Genomic DNA, 18,064 nt, shown 5'->3' with positions numbered 1-18,064 from the left:
TGGTGTGTATATTTTCCTCACAGAGATGCACTTAATCAAGCTAAAGATGATTTCAAGTCTGATTTTGGTGCAAAGATTTCGACCTTAGAAGGACTGTAGCAAAGAATGGAAGTGAAAGATGTGATCTGTTCATTTAAATGTGATATGTACAATAAAAAACATTCTGTCCCTAAAACTGTGATTCTTTATGGCCATGATGGTGCATCCTACAACCCTACAGCATGGAGTGGATGTTCCCAACACATACAGTAGAACATGCCAGAAGCCACAGTCCTGCAATCAGTTTAACCATTTTAAAATAGTACACTGTTAAAAAAAAAGATCTGAAATTTGATGGACTTTATCTGTGTTTTTAAATTAAACACACTAAAGTTACATGTTTAATGTAAAATAACATTTCTGATCAGTAACTGAATAATTACATTTCCTTTTTATTTATTAAACGAGACTGTTAAACTCAAGTATAATGATCTAATTATATTTCGAAAATTACACACAATTTCTTATAATTAACAGAAAAAGAAGCATTGGTTCTGAGGTTTTACATAGATTTGGGAGATGACTAACACAGCAGAAATGTTAGAGGAAACCTGTTGTCACTGGTGTATAATATCCACTAGGATTATTCAAGGACTTTTCTAGCCCTCATATGGTTCTTACACATGCAAATACTTTCATTTAACAATGAAAAGCAACAACATAAACATGATTTACTGATGATTATTCAGGATTTTTTGTCTTTTTTTACAGTCATTTTTTACTTTTTCTTTTGTTTGCAGTAACCATGAACCAGGATACCAGTATTTGACATTTGTCAGGTATTTGCAGGAAATGTAGAAACATCACATTATAAATACGACCAAGTCTGGGACCAGCCTCATAGTTATCTGAGTACCTGTAAGACACATGGTCAGTGGGAAAGAGAATTACAGATGATTTAGAGTCACCAATTAATCTCAGCATGTTTGTGGACTGTGGGAGGAAGCTGGAGAACCTGGAGAAAACCCACACATGTACAGGAGAACATGGAGACTCCATGCAGGAAGATCCCAGGAAGACTGGGATGCAAACCAAGGATCTTCTAACTGCAAGGCAACAGTGCTAACCACTGAACCACTGTGCAGAGTCAGAAAATAAACTGAAAAAAAAAATAAACTGAGACAAACGTAACAGCTGAAGCTGATGACCCACAGTTACTTACATTTACATGCACATTATTCTGGTATGTTTTTTGTATGGTAACGTGAATCCCAGACTGTTTCTAGGCCAGATATTATATATTTTGGTAGATGTGAGTGAACTTATCAGTGAATAATCCTGTAGCTGCAGTGTGTTGTGCCACAGGGTGGTGTTTTTCTGCCTCTTCTGGGATGAAGGTTCTGCAGCTTCAAGCAGCTCTCCTCAGAGATCAGCTGGTGTGTTATCTACCACATATTCTTTCACTGTGGACTGAGTTTGTGGAGCAAAGTTTAGTTTCTCTTGTCTGTTCGACTCTTTTCTCTGGTTTCTCTGTCAGGAAATGTTTGGGGGTTTTTGCCCTTTCAACTCAAATTTAATTTTACAGACATTTATCTTAGAAAAAATACATAGAAAATACCCAAATAATGTTTTTCTTGCAGTTGCCAAGCTGTCGTTTTTATACACTTTGTTATATTTTAGATAAATATTTTTATTGTCTTTGCAAAATAAGCTCTAAATATTAAAAGATCTTTTTCATTAAAGTCTGAAGACCTATTTAAATGCTCTTGCTGTTACAAGTCATTGGTGCTGGCCACTTTCTTCACGATGTTCCTGCATCTGTAGCTCAAAAGGTGCATCTGGAGATGCCTCCTGAACTTCTTGTCTCTCACACCGTAGATGATTGGACTCAGAAACCTGGGCAGGATGTAGACAATCAAATAGTTTGCATATCTGATTTGAAGGATTCGGCCAGGAAAGATGAAATGCAGCATGATCTCCACGCTGGGGGAGATGTAGGAGAGCATGCACATGGCCAGCTGGGCCCCGTGGAGGAGGATGGTGTTCCTCGCCTTCTGGGCTGACATCTTCTCCGTAGAGAGGGCCCTGGCTGCAAACAGGATCTTCAAGTAGGTGAAGACCAGGACCAGAAACACAGAGGAGAAGTAGAGGATGTCAAAAACTTGTCTTTTGTACGCCAAGATTGGATCTTTGAACACGTTGGGCCGCAAGCAGAACACCGACTCATGAAAGAAGCTCAAGGACTCAGTGGCCAGTGTCACAAAGAGATCCGTAATATCTGGAGCCACACTGATGAACCAAATCAGCCCAATGACCATGTGAGTCCTCCTCACTGTGCAGATCTGGTTGTGTCGTAGAGGCTTGCAGATGGCAATGTAGCGCTCTATGGCCATACTGGCTAAGTTGACCGGCGTGTTTCTGGTGGTGAAAACCGCCACCAAGATGAAGAAGCAGCAGAAGGAGACGTTAATCTTATAGAAGATGTAGCTGAGCACAAAGAGCGTGATGGTGACCGTCAGCTGGATGGCATCATTGATCACCATGTGGATGAACAGGATGTAGCGGGGGTCTTCATAAAAGGCCTGGAGGAAGACAGAGGAAGAAAGAGGTGAGCGACACATGTAGACTCAGATGGAATAATGATGCATGGAGCCAGATGATGGGTGGTGTCAGTTAGAGGACTGCTAAAGAAGATGGAGAAAACAGTCTGAACAGCAACATTTACACTGAAAATCAATCCTTCATTGGAATATGATATTAAGTGGTCATCAATACAGCGGGTGGATAAAAAGGTGAAGAAAGCTCCTATTTTACAGGATCTACTCACACAGTTGTGAGTCATGATTTTCAGAAGTGCTCTTTAAGACAAACACTACCAGTTAAAAGGTTGGTACATCACATTCTGTTTACTAGAAATCTGATATTTAAGCATTATTTTAGACTTGTTTTGAGGGGTTAATGACAGTTTTGGATTTTTATATTCTAAAATTTATTGTAGTAGTTTTTAGGTATCATAAAGCAGCACTGTTTTAGCTTTTAGGACAACTTATTTGAAAATCTGAGCATGTTTATGAGAATAAAGAAAGGAAAAGAAACTTCCCAAAAGGTGAGATGTACCACACAAAGCTACAGATTTCTCTGTAAAAGCCTGATTTTTAGATGAGACAGAAAGACATGTCTTATTTGTATACATTCCTTAAATGACAGATGTTAGAACCTGGACACTATTGTATTTTATTTACTACAGAGACATCAATTTAAATCGTGAACAGATGAGATGTTAATTTCTCTCTGCGAAACACAGCAATAGCAAACCATCAGATGCTGAAATCATACCAGAGAAATAATAAGTTCTATTTTAAGAAAAAAATGAACTGAGCCATGTTGGTTTTTAAGAAAGAAGACTTTTCAAATTGAGACAGATGACTTTCTCTTCTCATTCAAGGCTTTTTTTTAAATTTGTGTTTTTTCCACATTATAGATTAATACTGAAGATTAACACTTTTTTTGTTTACAGCTTATTTCCATGTGTATTCTTTTAGAATTTTGATGTCTTTAGTGTAGAAACTGATGAAATAAAAACCACTGAATGAGAAGGTGTGTCCAAACTTTTGACTGGAAGTGTAGATTCACTGCAGCTATAGAGAGGGAAGGAAATGTTTTCTTATTTCATTTCATATCTAACTTTATTGAGTGAGCTGGGAAAGGCCCCAGCCCCCTACCACCCTACAGAGGATAAAATCATGTATAGATGAAGGATGGATGGATTTTTCTAAGTGCCCACAGGTGTTCTCAAATATGGGATAAAAGGTGTCTCTGCATACTATAGATATTTCACTACTTTTCACTACTTAAATTTGTAATTTCTTTCAGTACTTGTCTTCTGTCTGCTCTGTGTAACAACATCCTGTGGATTTATTAAATGAGACATGTAGAATAAAGTAATGTTGATGAAATATTACATTTTTACATTTAGATTTGGTTCGCTTTCCCTCATGTCACGGATGAGATGTTCAAAGACTGTAGGAAAGTTTAAACTGTGGTGATTCTTCCTGTTTTCAGAGTTGTTGCTTCTGATAAACTGTCATTTTGGTGAAGTTTTAAAGACAACATACATTTCAAACCCCCTGATGACAGACTTAAACAAATGACATTTCATTTGTGTAGTTTAAATAAAGGTAAAAAGAATAAACAAACATACGCTGCTGTTCAAAAGTTTGGTGTCACCCAGAGAATTCCATGTTTTCCATGAAAACTCCCACTTTTATCCATGTTCTAACATAACTGCACAAGGGTTTTCTAATCATCAATGAGCCTTTCAACACCATTAGCTAACACAATGTAGCATTAGAACACAGGAGTGATGGTTGCTGGAAATGTTCCTCTGTACCTCTATGGAGATATTCCATTAAAAATCAGCCATTTACAGCTAGAACAGTCATTTACCACATTAACAATGTCTACACTGGATTTATCATTCATTTAATGGTATTTTCATGGAAAAATGCCTTTCTTTCAGAAAAAAGGACATTTCTAAGTGCCCTTAAACTTTTGAACAGTGGTGTAAATATTCCCACTTTAGAAAGTGAAGTGTCAACATTTATAGCCGTTTCCTTTGTGTATGTGAACCATTTTTCTGATCAGTATTTACAAGGTTTCAAACCTGGCAAACACACTAACGCACTGGGAGGGCAATGACCAAAACAGAAAAAGACAAAAACAAAGAGAGCTGCAGCAGTGAGAAAGGAAATTAGGCTGCTTCTATCAACCTATCAAAACTTTATGCAGGTCTTCAAACCTTAGTTATGATGTTCTTTTCAAATTAGATTTCAAACTTTTGAACATGACTTTAAACCTTTCATTTGTTTTTCAGCTTTGAAATATGGCATGCTGCCATACAGTCTACAGTAAAATGCAAAAAGATACTCATTCTACAATAAACAGAAAAACTTGATGGTCGAGGAGCTGGAATGAAGTGATGTGGTTTGAAAAATGACCAGGTGACATGTGGACAGGAACAATAAGCTGCTATATAGACCTGCATAGTCCTGTGGTTGTGAGTGAGTGTGTCTTTCACCTGGTGTTTGAAAAACGTTGCGACCAAGGTGCCGTTGATGTAACTGAGGATGAGCCAGACCAGAACCACGATCAGGTTCTTCACAAACGCCATCGTGAAAGTGTCTCTGACCAGCTGATCCACAGCAGGGGGAGCCAAAGGGAGAGAAATGGAAATTAGTTTCAAATACAGTCGGTCAGGAATCATGTGATGTGACTTGACTGCATAAAAACAAATCTTTATCTTGAATTTCACTGTGGGGAACAATCAGGGGAGCCGAGTCACACCAGTTCAGGTGTCCTCTCTCAGAAGCCTCAGGACGTTACAGGAGAGCTGAGACAGTCTGAACAGAATGCACAGCATCCTCCTGACCTGAGGCACCTTCTTCAGACTCCTCCACTAAAGAACAGTCACCTGGGTGTAGCTGCAGATCCACCTCCTGTCACCAGTGATGATCGTGAACATGAATGACGGCTCATCCCAGGCCTGTTCACACAGATCCTCACACACTCTGACTCAGTGCTGCTTCTGCAGGTCCATGATTAAATCACAAATACGCACATCTCCAAGTGGTGCAAGATACAGCGGGCAACAGACTCTGCACTTTGTGATGGCACCTCCTAGTTCTGTTTGAGATTGAATATTGATGTAAGAAGAACCAGACCAGGATTATATTCAGCTGTGCTGCAAGGCCAGCAGTTCATTTAAACAGGTTGTGATTACACTCTGATTCTGTAGAAGTGCTGTAAAGTTTACAGACTGGTGAGTCAGTTCAGGTCAAATTTTAAAACATCTGGTCTGAAATTCCCTGCTTAGGTTGTAATCACATTTAAAAGGCTTATGTCCATTTGCTGTAGCAGACTTTTTATAAATGCAGTGATGAATGGAAGAATAGACAAGTGCATTTGGAGAGCTTTTACAGTGACATTTGTAGAATTAAGAAGATTTACGCAGTTTTGTTGATATAAAGATTCATTTCAGAATGTATGGCTGCTTCACAGACCTGATAAGGGACAGTCATGTTGCCTCTGGGACCCAGTGATGAACTCATGCTTCACTGAGACCTGAGGGGGAGACAGACCATAATACAGCACAGAGACAGAGAAAAATAAAAAACAAATCAATTCTGTAAAACATAATGCAATTCATAAACTGGTTAATAAACAATATTGTACAACATAGTATTAGAACCACACTTTAATGATGCTTTTTGGACAGTTCTGCCATTAATATGACATTTTCTAAGATTCTAGTTCAGTCTTTACACACAGCAATGAGACACTGATGTTAAAAAACAGACTTTCTTCTTCCCTAAATGGAATTTCATTAAATGTATTGCTGTATAATTCCTTCTTTTCACCTTCAGTCTGCTTTTCTTTCCTCTCTCAGCACCAGACGTGAGCATCAATCCAGACGTAACTTCAAAACATATATATACATATACATATATATATGTATATATATCTATATAGTACTGTTATTTATTTGATTTATATTAACAAACGCTGCTGCATGGAGGCTTTCAGATTCCTACTGAATATCATCCTTTATCTTAAGTCAAATAGTTTTATGCTGAAACATTGCTGTGCCCCTGTATATAAAAAATCATAAACAATCACAATGTTACACAAATCTGTCAGTTAGCATCATGTTATTCATCTAAAAGGTAATACACAAATCCAGCAGTTGTTCCAGCTCCCTGACTGTCAACCTGCAACACTCAAATCACATTCAGGCAAAAATATTACATCAAATATATATTCCTCCAAATATCAGAGCATAAAATATTTAACATGTTTAAATTACAGTTTTAATCCTGATTGTCAAGGTAAATATTTGGACAGAATTACTACTGAGAGTCAAACAATCTTATGCTGTAGTATTACTTTCCAAAGACTCCTCCAGCATCTGCTGCTGTTCTTACCTGAGTCCAGACTTACAAAGCCAAGAGCTCGACAGACGAGTCTTTATAAATCTTTCCAAGCAGGGCTTCACTGCGTTTCCTGTCGCCTTCCTCAGTGTTTATCACAGAAAGGAAAACGTGATGATTAGAATAACACTAAGCTTAAACAATTCTATTTTGTCCTGTAATTTTTTACCCTTCTACACCATTGATCTGAATGTCATTTGTCCCATCTAATGTTGCCAAATGTTTGGTATACTGTAACTTCTTCTGACATTACTGCTGGCCTCAAAAACGTCTCCGGGTCGTGGACTGTCCTATGATGGCAGCCACTTTTCTCAAAATGTGCACGCTCTAAAATATGCACAACTTTAAGCCTTCATACATGTAAACAGGTGAGTTATGTAAAGTCACAACCTGCACAGTGGTCAATAATGGGAAATGTAGCTAATAGGGATGTCCTAGCTATTAGGGATTGGTCCACCGATATTATGGATTTCGCTGGCATTTACCGGACACATAGAGGGAGGGAGGGAGAGTGTGAACTGCAGTTTGAGACAAATAATTTTAAAAAAGGCATAAATATGGCATTTTTTCCATAACTTTATTTGACGTAGTTTCTTATTTTGCACAATGTTTACATTATAAAGCCTTGTTTACATCTGAGAATACATCCAATGGGGCATCACAATAAAATGAGGCATGATGTGGTAATTCCACCAGAGGAGATATGTGATGTTACCTAAAATTAGCTAAATACCCCACAGATATCGGTCGATATCGGAATCAGAAATTGAGAGTTGGACAATATCGGCATATCGGTTATTGGCAAAAAAGCCAATATCGGACATCCCTAGTAGCTATAGGGACCAAAACCGTGTTCTGTACCAGACTATGAATATGTTTATTTATGCTGTAATGCCCAGCATTTTAACATGGAGGTTTACAAGGAGGGCGGCACACTGGCTTGGTGGTTAGCACTGTCGCCTTGCAGCTGAAAGATCCACGGTTCACGTTCCAGCCTTCCTGCATGGAGTCTCCATGTTCTCCTGTACATGTGTGGGTTTTCTCCAGGTTCTCCAGCTTCCTCCCACAGTCCACAAACATGGTGAGGTTAACTGGTGATTCTAATTTTTTTGTAGATGTGAATGTTTGTCTCTATGTGTAGTCCTGTGATAGACGGTTACCTGTCCAGGTGAACCTTCACCCTCAGTCAGCTGGGATAGACTCCAGCCCCCCATGACCCTGATGAGGATTATAGATAATGGATGGATGGATGGTTTGTGAGGATTGATTCACTTTTGGGGACATCCTCAAGTGGCCATGTGAGGAACTCTTGCTTTTGTTACTTCAGCATTGGCTTCATTTCACCGGAAGGTTGCCACTTCTCATCTAAACCGGTCACTGCATCAGGGAACTTGGATTTACAGTGTGTCTGTACATGTGGCTCAGTCACTGCTTGGTGGCCCTGACTTGTTTGCTGTTGTTAAAGTCCTGATTTTTTCTAAATTGGTGACCAGAAGTGCAGAAGCAACAGGTCTGTATACGTTCCACTGATTGATAAGTAGAAATGGTTGGGTTTTTTGATCTGTTCCAGGTCAACCTGTTAAAGTTCCTGCAGTTAATGCAGACTCAGCACTGCTAAAGTAAAAGGACTCTCGTACTCAGGAAACCCAAATACTGAATTCGGTAGGATTTTTTTCCAAGTTATTTTTTGGGCCTTTTTCACCTTTTAGGTGGTCAGACTGGAACTCATGGTCACTCCAGGCCCTGTTTATGGGTCCCCCGCTCGACCTGTGGCGCTGCAGTACATTTAGTACAGGGGTGGGCAATTAATTTTCATACGGGGCCACATGAGAAACTTTGCTGGTTGTTAAGGGCCGGACCGGTACACTTACAGCTCTGCTCAATATATATCTCAATAAAAACAGTAAATGAAACAATACAATGATACAATGAAAATGTGGAACACAGAACACAACTATTTAATGAAAGATTTTGTTTTTTCATTCAAACTATGATTGCTGCCTACTGAGTTGTAGATATTTACTGTCATAAAGACATACTTAAAATGTGAAACTGATTTTCCAAGTGCTTTAATTACTTTTCAGCAGTCACTGTTTTTACAAACGAAGTAAGTAAGCATCACTTAGAATTTATTCTACAACAATGTGACCATCAGTTGGCAGAGATTTGAAACTTGCCTTATCATGTCAGTTTTTGTTCATCGTGAACGCTATGAGGTAACTGCTACAGCTTATCTGGACTAACAGCTGCTGGATGTACAATAACACTGCAAACATCTTGCACCATTATAGTGTTGTCAGTTTTCTAAATCTACATTAAGATGACTGTGAAGCATAAAGAAAGACAACAGCTCCCCACTACACTTACAGCAATGCTCAATATATCTCAATAAAAACAGTAAATTACACAATACAATGATGTACAATGCCCAACTCTTGAATCTCTGCTCTCAGATCCCAAACTCGTTTAAGCATCTTGTCCAGGCTGATCCATCTGACAGCTGTCTGGTAACCAAGGTCACCATGTTCACTATCATCTCCTCCACAAAGACAACAAACTGTCTGTAATTCAATGCTCTTGCCCTGATGAAGTTAACTACTTTAGCTACAACATCAGTCACGTGGTTGATTTTTAGCCCTGATTTACACAGCACCTCCTGATGTATAAAACAATGCAAAAAATATCAGTTTCTGTTCTGGGTTTACTTCAGTTACTTTATCTTGCATCCGTTTCAAAAGTCCAACATTTTTCCCTGTCAAATTTTGACAGCCATCAGTTGTAACACCAACCAAACTCTCCCATTTTAGTCCCAGCTTGTTCATGCATGTATTTACCTCAGTGAACCGTCGTGGTTCCTTTCATTGGCTGCACAGCTGACAGCTCCTCCGTCATCTCAAAGGTTTTTGTTAGTCCACGTACAAAGATGAGTAACTGGGCTGTGTCACGGACATCACAGCTCTCGTCCAGAGCCAAGGAGAAAACGTCAAAATCGTCCACTTTGTTGTGCAGCTGAAGCTCCAGATTTTCGGCGATGCTCTCCGCCCGCCTCGTTACGGTTCGCCTCCAAAGGGTCATATTAACGAACGCTCCTTTCTTCTCCGGACATATAAACGCTGCAGAGTCCACCAGACTTTCTTTTATAAACTCTCCATCAGGGAATGGTTTACTGTTTTTGTAGGATATTAGGAAACTCGTCTTGACTGCTGCATCCCTTGATGTGAGCTTTGGTAAAACAAAGTCATTGCTGCTTTAGCAGTTTAGCTAGCAAACCTTCAGACATCCTCCCCGCTCTGCATCAGTCAAATGTTTGTACTTCTCCGCCATGTTTGGTCTCGTAATGTCGATTCAGATTATAATCCTTGAGCACCGCGATCTGTTCTCCACAAACTAGACACACAGCATTACCTCTGACTGCAGTGAAGAAATACTTGGAAGTCCATGCCTTGTTAAAAACTCTGCATTGGGAATCAATCTTTCTTTTCTTGTCGTTAGCGGACATCTTCCCGGGCTGAAGCTAACCAACAAACCAATCAGCGCATAAACCTTATGCTAAGTACGGAAAGCACGCGCGAAAAAACGTTAACTTAGCAGATCTTTCAAAATAAAAGCACTGCAGGCGCATTGCTTGCATGTATTGTGATGATATATATTTGCACTGACTTTTAGTATTTTCCAATGACCTCATACGGGCCAGTCAGGGTCATCCGGCGGGCCGGATGTGTCCCGCGGGCCCCTAACCCTAACTCTAACCCTACACGGCACACATTTCTGTTGTCACTTCAGAACACTACAGATCCCAACAAAAATATTTGCTTTGAACTCTTTAAAGCACAAAAATGTATAAAGAATTTTAGGTCAACATTTCAACTTAAAACTTGTTTTAAATATTGTTTAAGAAGTGTTTTCCTGATGTTTAATGCTGTACAGTTTGATTTACTTTTCATTTACTGTAAAAAATTTGCAGGCATGCCAAATGCAACAAAAGAATGAGAGTCGGTTCAGATGTTAACAGCCACAACATTAAAGAGACTGAAGGGGTGAACTAAACAACCACTTCTCTGCTTACAGATTGTGCTGGGAGACACTGGGCCCTGGCATTCATGTGGATGTTTTTATTAACATTTACCACTTACCCACCCATCATAGCAACTATACTTCCTGACAGCAGCAACCTCCCAGCAGGACAATGTGCTGAAGAACACGACAAACAGCCCAAGGTTTTAATGTTGTGACTGAAATTGGACAGTAACACCAGATAATTAATCCTGAACAACAAAGTGTCGATGGCACAAATAGACTGTTGAATTTATTCAAATTAAATTGTAGAAATTGCATGTATATTGTACAACAGGCACAAGGAGTTATGCACTTTAGTTTATTCTCTGTGGTAGGAACCTCTGAACAACCCTGAGAAACCTGCTGTGTGAACTGGTTGAACTAAGCAAGATTTTGTTTTGCCCTCTTGGTGTTATCTTTCAGTAGCAGTCTTCTCTTCTCATTAACAACTTAACATTCACCTCACAGGCTAACATAACAAACTTCCATTGTTCTACAGGTTATGTGCAGATACAACTGGTCCAGTGACTATTTGTTGTTGCGTTGGTGCACTTGAAGTTGACATCATGATCGATAACATGTTTCAGGTCTGGTCTCATCCAACCAAAGAAGCTTCTTCCACTTGATTTAAGAGTTTCCCAAATGCTCTCTGGTGAACAGCTGAGGTTCGGTCTAAGCGTTTTTAAACAGTGACTTTTTCATTGTCACGTTCTCATAAAGCTCTGACTGTGATAAACAGGCCACAGTTATTGTATGCTCAGTCTGTCCGTCTCAGTCACTAAAGCTTAGCTAAGTTAATTTAAAGAGGATGAAATCCTTTTTTTTCTAATTTTATAACTTTTTTACATTTAATATTTTTAATTGATTGACGATACTGTGTAGGAATGTATTTTCACCTTGACATTGAAGAGTTGTTGTGCTGCACAGTGGCTCGGTGGTTAACACTTTTGCCTTGCAGCTAGAAGTTCACGTCCTGGCCTTCATGGGATCTTCCTGCATGGAGTCTCCATGTTCTCCCTGTGCAGTGTAGGTTCTCACTGGGTTCTCCAGCTTCCTCCCACAGTCCACAAACATGCTGAGTTTAACTGGTGATTCTAAATTGTCTGTAGGTGTGAATGTGAGTGTGATTGTTTGTCTCTATGTGTAGCCCTGTGATAGACTGTCACCTGTCCAGGTGAACCTGTGATAGACTGTTACCTGTCCAGGTGAACCTGTGATAGACTGTTACCTGTCCAGGTGAACCTGTGATAGACTGTTACCTGTCCAGGTGTCTCCTGCCTTCATCCTCAGTCAGCTGGGATAGACTCCAGCCCCTCATGACCCTGATGAGGATCTATAGGTGTCTAGATGATGGATGGATGGAAAAACTGTTGTCAAAAAAACAAAAATAAAAAGACTATGATTCAAGGCAAAGTGACTACTTTTTATATGCTGTGTTATTTTTCCTGGAGTTTCAGAGTAGGCCTTGTGCTTGAGGTCATGACATTTTCTGTGTATCTGCTTGCGCTCTGCTAACAGAGGAGGTATCTCCTTACATATCTCCTGAAGGTCTGGTCTCGTAGTCCGTAGACAATTGGACTAACGAACCGTGGCAGGATTTGGATAATGACATAGGAAGCAAAGCGTATGCTCAGGAACTGTGTGGGCATTAGGCTAGTCAGACCTTGTTCAAATATGGGTCTCACATAGGACAGCATGCATAAGAGCAGCTGGAAACCATGGACGACAATAGTGTTTCTGGCTTTTGTCATGTCTGCAGCTGCTCCTCTGGCAGCAAACAGAACTCTGAAGTAAGTGTAAAAGAGTGTGAACCAAACCACGACCAGACAAACAATGTGTGAAATATCCCGCTTCTTCACAGTGCGTCTGAACACGTAATCTCTGGCACAAAACACTCTGGAGTGGAAGTACTGCAGAGGCTCTGTAGCCAGGAGGATGAACAGGTCTGGTAGGATGTTAAATGCACTCGCAACCCAGATCAAACCAATGAAAATATAGGTTTTCTTGACCGTACAGATCTGCCCATGACGGAGGGGCAGGCAGACAGCGATGTAGCACTCCACTGCCATGCCAGCCAGATTCAGCGGCGTGTTCTGGGTGGCGGCAACAGCAATGATCAGGATGATTAGGCAGAAAGGCATGGAGACTTTGTGCAAGGCGTAGCTGATGACATGGAGAAGAGTTGAAAGGAGCAGTTGGATCATGTCGTTTATCACCAGGTGGATGAACAGAATGTAACGAGGGTTTGAATTGAGGATCTGTAGAAAACAGTAAGTGAGGAAAAAAGAAAACAAAATATCAAGTTGTTAGTCTGGCATTAGATTATGTTTGTAACATTTTTCAAACAGTAAGCTGTAGTTACAACTAACTAGAACTGGCTCACAAAAATGATGATGAACTTTATATTAATAGTAAAATTCTGAATAATTTCAGCCAGTTTACCCCAAACATATGACCAGTAAAGGAACAGTTCCCTGCCGTCTAAATGATGATTTCTATTGAGAATACCAGAATCTGATAAATTAATCTAATGGTGCATGATACTGACTTTTTGCTGATATGCTGATTTTTTTCCAACTCACATTGTTGTATCAAAGAGGACATCAAGTAGGCCGTTGTGATGGCCTACTGACAGATTCAGACATCAAATACAATGCTTTTAAAATAGGCATACACACATGAAAAAATATTAGACTACTTTAACTTACATGTCAAATGTGCCAAATGTATTTTTATGTCACAATTTCAAGAAAAAAAATCTGTAAATCTTTATCCTGATTGGTGCTACCTACCCGTCAGTGGAACAAAAAGATATTTCATTTGAAAGTGTTTGTGTCGTACTTTAAAGGTTTTATCGACCAATATAAACGATGATGATAATATTATTGTGCATCCCTAATTGTTTCTGCATGATAAGCAAAAAAATATACAGATTATATAAACAGATTGGCTTATGAGGCATGAAAATAGTGAGAAATAACATTAGAATCTATGGTAAACCATGTCAGTATTTCTAATCCTTTGGTTCAGACTGATAAATTCCTTGATGCTGTGGTAACCTGCTGGTATCCGACATGTTTAAACTGTACGCGAGCATCATTTAGGCCTGCTCAGCACGTCTCTTCTTTTATTTCAAAACTGATTTGTTACAGTTTTGAGGAACTAATATCCATCCATCCATTATCTATACACTGCTTAATCCTATTTGGATGATGTTCATTTAGTCGTTGACTATCATAGGATAACATTATTTCTTTTACAGCGACAAATCAAAGAAAAGACGGTTTTACCTTAGCTGACATGTTTCAACTGCAACTGCAGTCTTCTTCAGAGCGTCATCTGACGTGTGCTGACGTGTCCTTTTTATCATGTGACCAGTCTGACAGATCTGTTAGAATCTGTCAGATAGGCCACGCCCCCCGCCGTCTGGTGGTCTCTGGAGGATGGAATCCCAGGTATTAGAGGGTGTAGCTCCTCGTCCCGGTTCATGGAGCAGCTCGCCCGCTTCCTGATCTCGATCATGGATCAAGGAGGCCATCGAGATCAGGAAGCAGGCGAGCTGCTCCATGAACCGGGACGAGGAGCTACACCCTCAAATACCTGGGATTCCATCCTCCAGAGACCACCAGACGGCGGGGGGCGTGGCCTATCTGACAGGTTCTGACAGATCTGTCAGACTAGTCACATGATAAAAAGGACACGTCAGCACACGTCACATGACGCTCTGAAGAAGACTGCAGATGCTGTTGAAACATGTCAGCTAAGATAAAACCATCTTATCTTTGATTTGTCGGTGTAAAAGAAATAACGTTATCCACTGCTTAATCCTCATTAGGGTCATGGGGGGCTGGCAGGGGTCACTACTATACTGGTTATACTGGAACTAATGCTCTGTTACAACAGCTCACCTGTTCCTTCCATACTAACAGGATAAATTCCCTCATCACTACTGGCTCCTGGCTCTGCTTCTGACACTGAATTTTAAAAATGCTCATAATTCTCAGCACCAATCTCCCCTTTTTACAAAGCCTTCTGATCAGTTCAGGTCAGTTTCATTAATGTAGTGGTGAATCATCTAGCATGTCAGGGCACTTCTCATATAGAGCAGGTCTACACCATACTCTTCATTATATTCCTTCTAATAATATTCACTCAATGACCAATCCTACCTCCCACTCTGGACTTGTGGCTTGTGGATCTTTCTTCTGACTCTGAGGGGCTACAAGACAAAGTTTCCCCACATCATACTATTATTTAAATTATATAACGTTATGCTATATGCCACAATGCCACACAATTTATTGACTTGATACCTAATTAACTTGAACGGTGGTTTGCAAAGTTCAACATCTCACCATACCCGTTTCATCGTCCTCATTTGTCGTGTCAAACCACGAGCTTGTTTTAGAGAAAAGTTTCTAATTTCAGCACATTTGGCTGTCTGTTTCCAGAACTTTCCTCTTTTTAATTCTTACCCTTGCTTTTTCTATTTTCCATCTTTCAAACACCTCTGACTGTGTGCACGGGCGTTACAGTTAGCATCTGCAAAAAAAAACAAAGAAAAGCAAAAGAGCTGCCAGTGGAGGCGGAGGCAGCCCAGAGACAGCAGCAGCAGCGTAATGATCAACCCAGTGCCATGACTGAACACACACACACACACACACACACGCACACGCACACACACACACACACACACACACACACACACACACACACACACACACACACTTTAAAAAAAGTCAACACCGGTCCTTGTGGCCCAAACACCAGAGCGGCCTCCTGCCAGGAACTGTCCCGGTCCTCCTGATTAGCCACTCTGGGCCTGATCACAGGGCTACACATAGAGACACACAATCACACTCACATTCACACCTACAGACTATTTAGAATCACCAGTTAACCTTAGCATGTTTCTGGACTGTGGGAGGAAGCTGGAGAACCTGGAGAAAACCCAGCAGGGAGAACATGTAAACTCCATGCAGAAAGATCCCAGGTCCAACCAGGGATCTTCTAACTGTGAGGCGACAGTGCTAACCACCAAGCCACCATGCAGCCCTATACATAGTAAAAATTTGACATAATTTTTCTTAAAGCTTAGTGTGAGAGAAGAGGATTTAATTCTTCTAAACTCCTGATCATTTTCAGCTTTAGATTTTTTTCCCCTGCTTTTACAGTATATAAATAAACAACGCCAGATTTCACACCTGGTGCTTTCTGAAGGTGTGCAGCAGTGTTCCATTGATGTAGTTGATGGAAATGCAGAGAACTGTGACAATCACATTCTTGACCACAGCTGTGGTAAAAGTGTCCCGCTGATAACCAGCTGTAGAAACGTTGACAGAAGACAGGTTCATGTCTGATGGGTCATAATCTGTCCAATCTGAAATGAACATAAAGATTATGTTGCAGGATGTAGTGACATGTTAGAAAGAAAAGCAGGACAAATGAGGTACAACATTAGGTAAGTCCTCTGACACATAACAGACATGCAATGATGGATGCTTTTCAAAACACACCCTGCAATTTGCTGTCTCTAGTTTAAAGACTTTCAAACTGTTCCACACATTCTAAAACTTTGGAAGCTATTACAGAGCTGACTGCACATCTTGATCCTGTGTTGGCTTTGTCTGAGCCAGTGGATGAGTATAATCCCCTCAGAAGAATCTCTGTAAAACCTAAGGGGCCATTTAATTACATGAAATGTTCTCCATTAGATGTAGCCTGCTTGTGCCCAGATCTGAAAGCAGGAAAAGAAAAACTGTACTCACCCAGTAGAATATCAGATAACACCAAGCTGTTGGAGAGCCTGTGGAGTTTATATAGGATAGATAGGACGTTGTGGACTGTGTGTGTGTGTGTGTGTGTGTGTGTGTGTGTGTGTGTGTGTGTGTGTGTGTGTGTGTGTGTGTGTGTGTGTGTGTGTGTGTGTGTGTGTGTGTGTATTCATGTCGTCACGTGGATTTTAAAGGGATAGTTGATGAACACGTTTTTTCCGAGTTTGAAAGAAAACCAGGGCCCCGGTGATGTGGCAGCCTGTTACAGCAGCTTTTTAGTTCTGTGTTTTTCTGTTGTGTGTTCTTTTCCCTTGATGCCAAATGTTTTTATAATTGTTGGCGATTTAAGTGTTTTTTATTTCTCTTTTTTAGATTGTCTTGGAGGAGTGGGAAGTGAGAATGGAGTGGAAAGTAGTGGCATGTGATACTGTAAGATTTGGTATCGAACTGATTAACAAGTAAACAGAGGGCCAGTGTCACTGATACCGATACTCCAGACTAACTTTTTCAGTCGTCACACTGGTATGAGACATTATCAGTTGGTCACTCCTACCTGGTTAGGAGTGAAACACGTCACTAGCTGAACATTTGCTCATCAACAAACACTACATTTACTGATGTTCCCTAAACGCCTCACAGTGCAGACCAATGGTGCTCACTGGTGCTCAGACAGGTGTGTGAACAAAATTACTTTGAAAAGAGTGAGATAAAGTGTCCTCATTTCAGATTAGTCCAAGATGAAAGCGATTGATTTTATCCACGTGTTGTTTTCTATGAGTGAAGAAAACAGTGCAGATAAGTGCGTTACATCTTTTAAGAGCAGAGCTCATTTTTAAAATTTAAAGACCAAAGTCAGTCATTTTTGTATAGTGATACAAACTAAAAATCATGATTGTGAATCATGGATATTTAATTTTGTAGCCCTGCTACAGGACTAGTCTTTGTGATTGTCTCACTGGTTCAGTATCTCCCTGCAGTCTGATCATCAGATGTGTCTCAGTCAGACTCCTTCTCTGCCTCCTCTTTCCTCAGTGTTGGTTGAGGAATGTCCAACAGCTGAACAGCTCATTTTACACATCAGTACAAATCAGGCAGGAACAGACTGACAGAGCCACAGAAGAAATTAGAATTATATTTTCCACCACCATGATTTATGATGTAGCTGCTGAGCTTGTTTGATTGTTTGTCTGGTGCGCTGGTATCGATATTACCAATATTACTGTGGTCTGCAGTACGGGGTCCTACAGGGGACTGTGTGTCCAACACTGT

The 18,064-nt window shown here is 40.3% G+C and overlaps 2 protein-coding genes across 2 annotated transcripts; both read right to left on the bottom strand.

The window, feature by feature from the left end:
- Positions 1 to 449: 449 nt before the first annotated feature.
- LOC111568418 (odorant receptor 131-2-like) lies at positions 450 to 6,251 on the bottom strand. Its single transcript, XM_023270064.3, has 3 exons — positions 6,039 to 6,251; positions 5,057 to 5,170; positions 450 to 2,561 (listed from the first exon to the last, which is right to left on the bottom strand). The coding sequence occupies exons 1-3, from the start codon at positions 6,084 to 6,086 to the stop codon at positions 1,752 to 1,754; spliced, it is 972 nt and encodes a 323-aa protein (XP_023125832.3). The 5' UTR covers positions 6,087 to 6,251; the 3' UTR covers positions 450 to 1,751.
- Positions 6,252 to 11,321: 5,070 nt separating this feature from the next.
- On the bottom strand, positions 11,322 to 16,395 carry LOC111568419 (odorant receptor 131-2-like). The gene is made up of 2 exons (XM_023270065.3): positions 16,226 to 16,395; positions 11,322 to 13,279 (listed from the first exon to the last, which is right to left on the bottom strand). Exons 1-2 carry the CDS (start codon positions 16,373 to 16,375, stop codon positions 12,533 to 12,535), a joined length of 897 nt encoding a protein of 298 aa, XP_023125833.1. The 5' UTR covers positions 16,376 to 16,395; the 3' UTR covers positions 11,322 to 12,532.
- Positions 16,396 to 18,064: the final 1,669 nt, after the last annotated feature.

Source organism: Amphiprion ocellaris, chromosome 5 (assembly GCF_022539595.1).
Source record: "Amphiprion ocellaris isolate individual 3 ecotype Okinawa chromosome 5, ASM2253959v1, whole genome shotgun sequence".
NCBI lineage: Eukaryota > Metazoa > Chordata > Actinopteri > Pomacentridae > Amphiprion > Amphiprion ocellaris.
The sequence above is the reverse complement of the archived record's forward strand: the minus strand, read 5'-3'. Positions and strand labels throughout refer to the sequence as shown.

Excerpts from the sequence above, each read along its gene's own strand:
- LOC111568418 (XM_023270064.3), bottom strand. The coding sequence starts at position 6,086 with ATGAGTTCATCACTGGGTCCCAGAGGCAACATGACTGTCCCTTATCAG. Across the intron at positions 5,171-6,038 it reads ACATGACTGTCCCTTATCAG|CTGGTCAGAGACACTTTCAC; the intron begins GTCTGTGAAGCA and ends GCTGTGGATCAG. Across the intron at positions 2,562-5,056 it reads CAACGTTTTTCAAACACCAG|GCCTTTTATGAAGACCCCCG; the intron begins GTGAAAGACACA and ends GTCTTCCTCCAG.
- LOC111568419 (XM_023270065.3), bottom strand. The coding sequence starts at position 16,375 with ATGAACCTGTCTTCTGTCAACGTTTCTACAGCTGGTTATCAGCGGGAC. Across the intron at positions 13,280-16,225 it reads ACACCTTCAGAAAGCACCAG|ATCCTCAATTCAAACCCTCG; the intron begins GTGTGAAATCTG and ends TGTTTTCTACAG.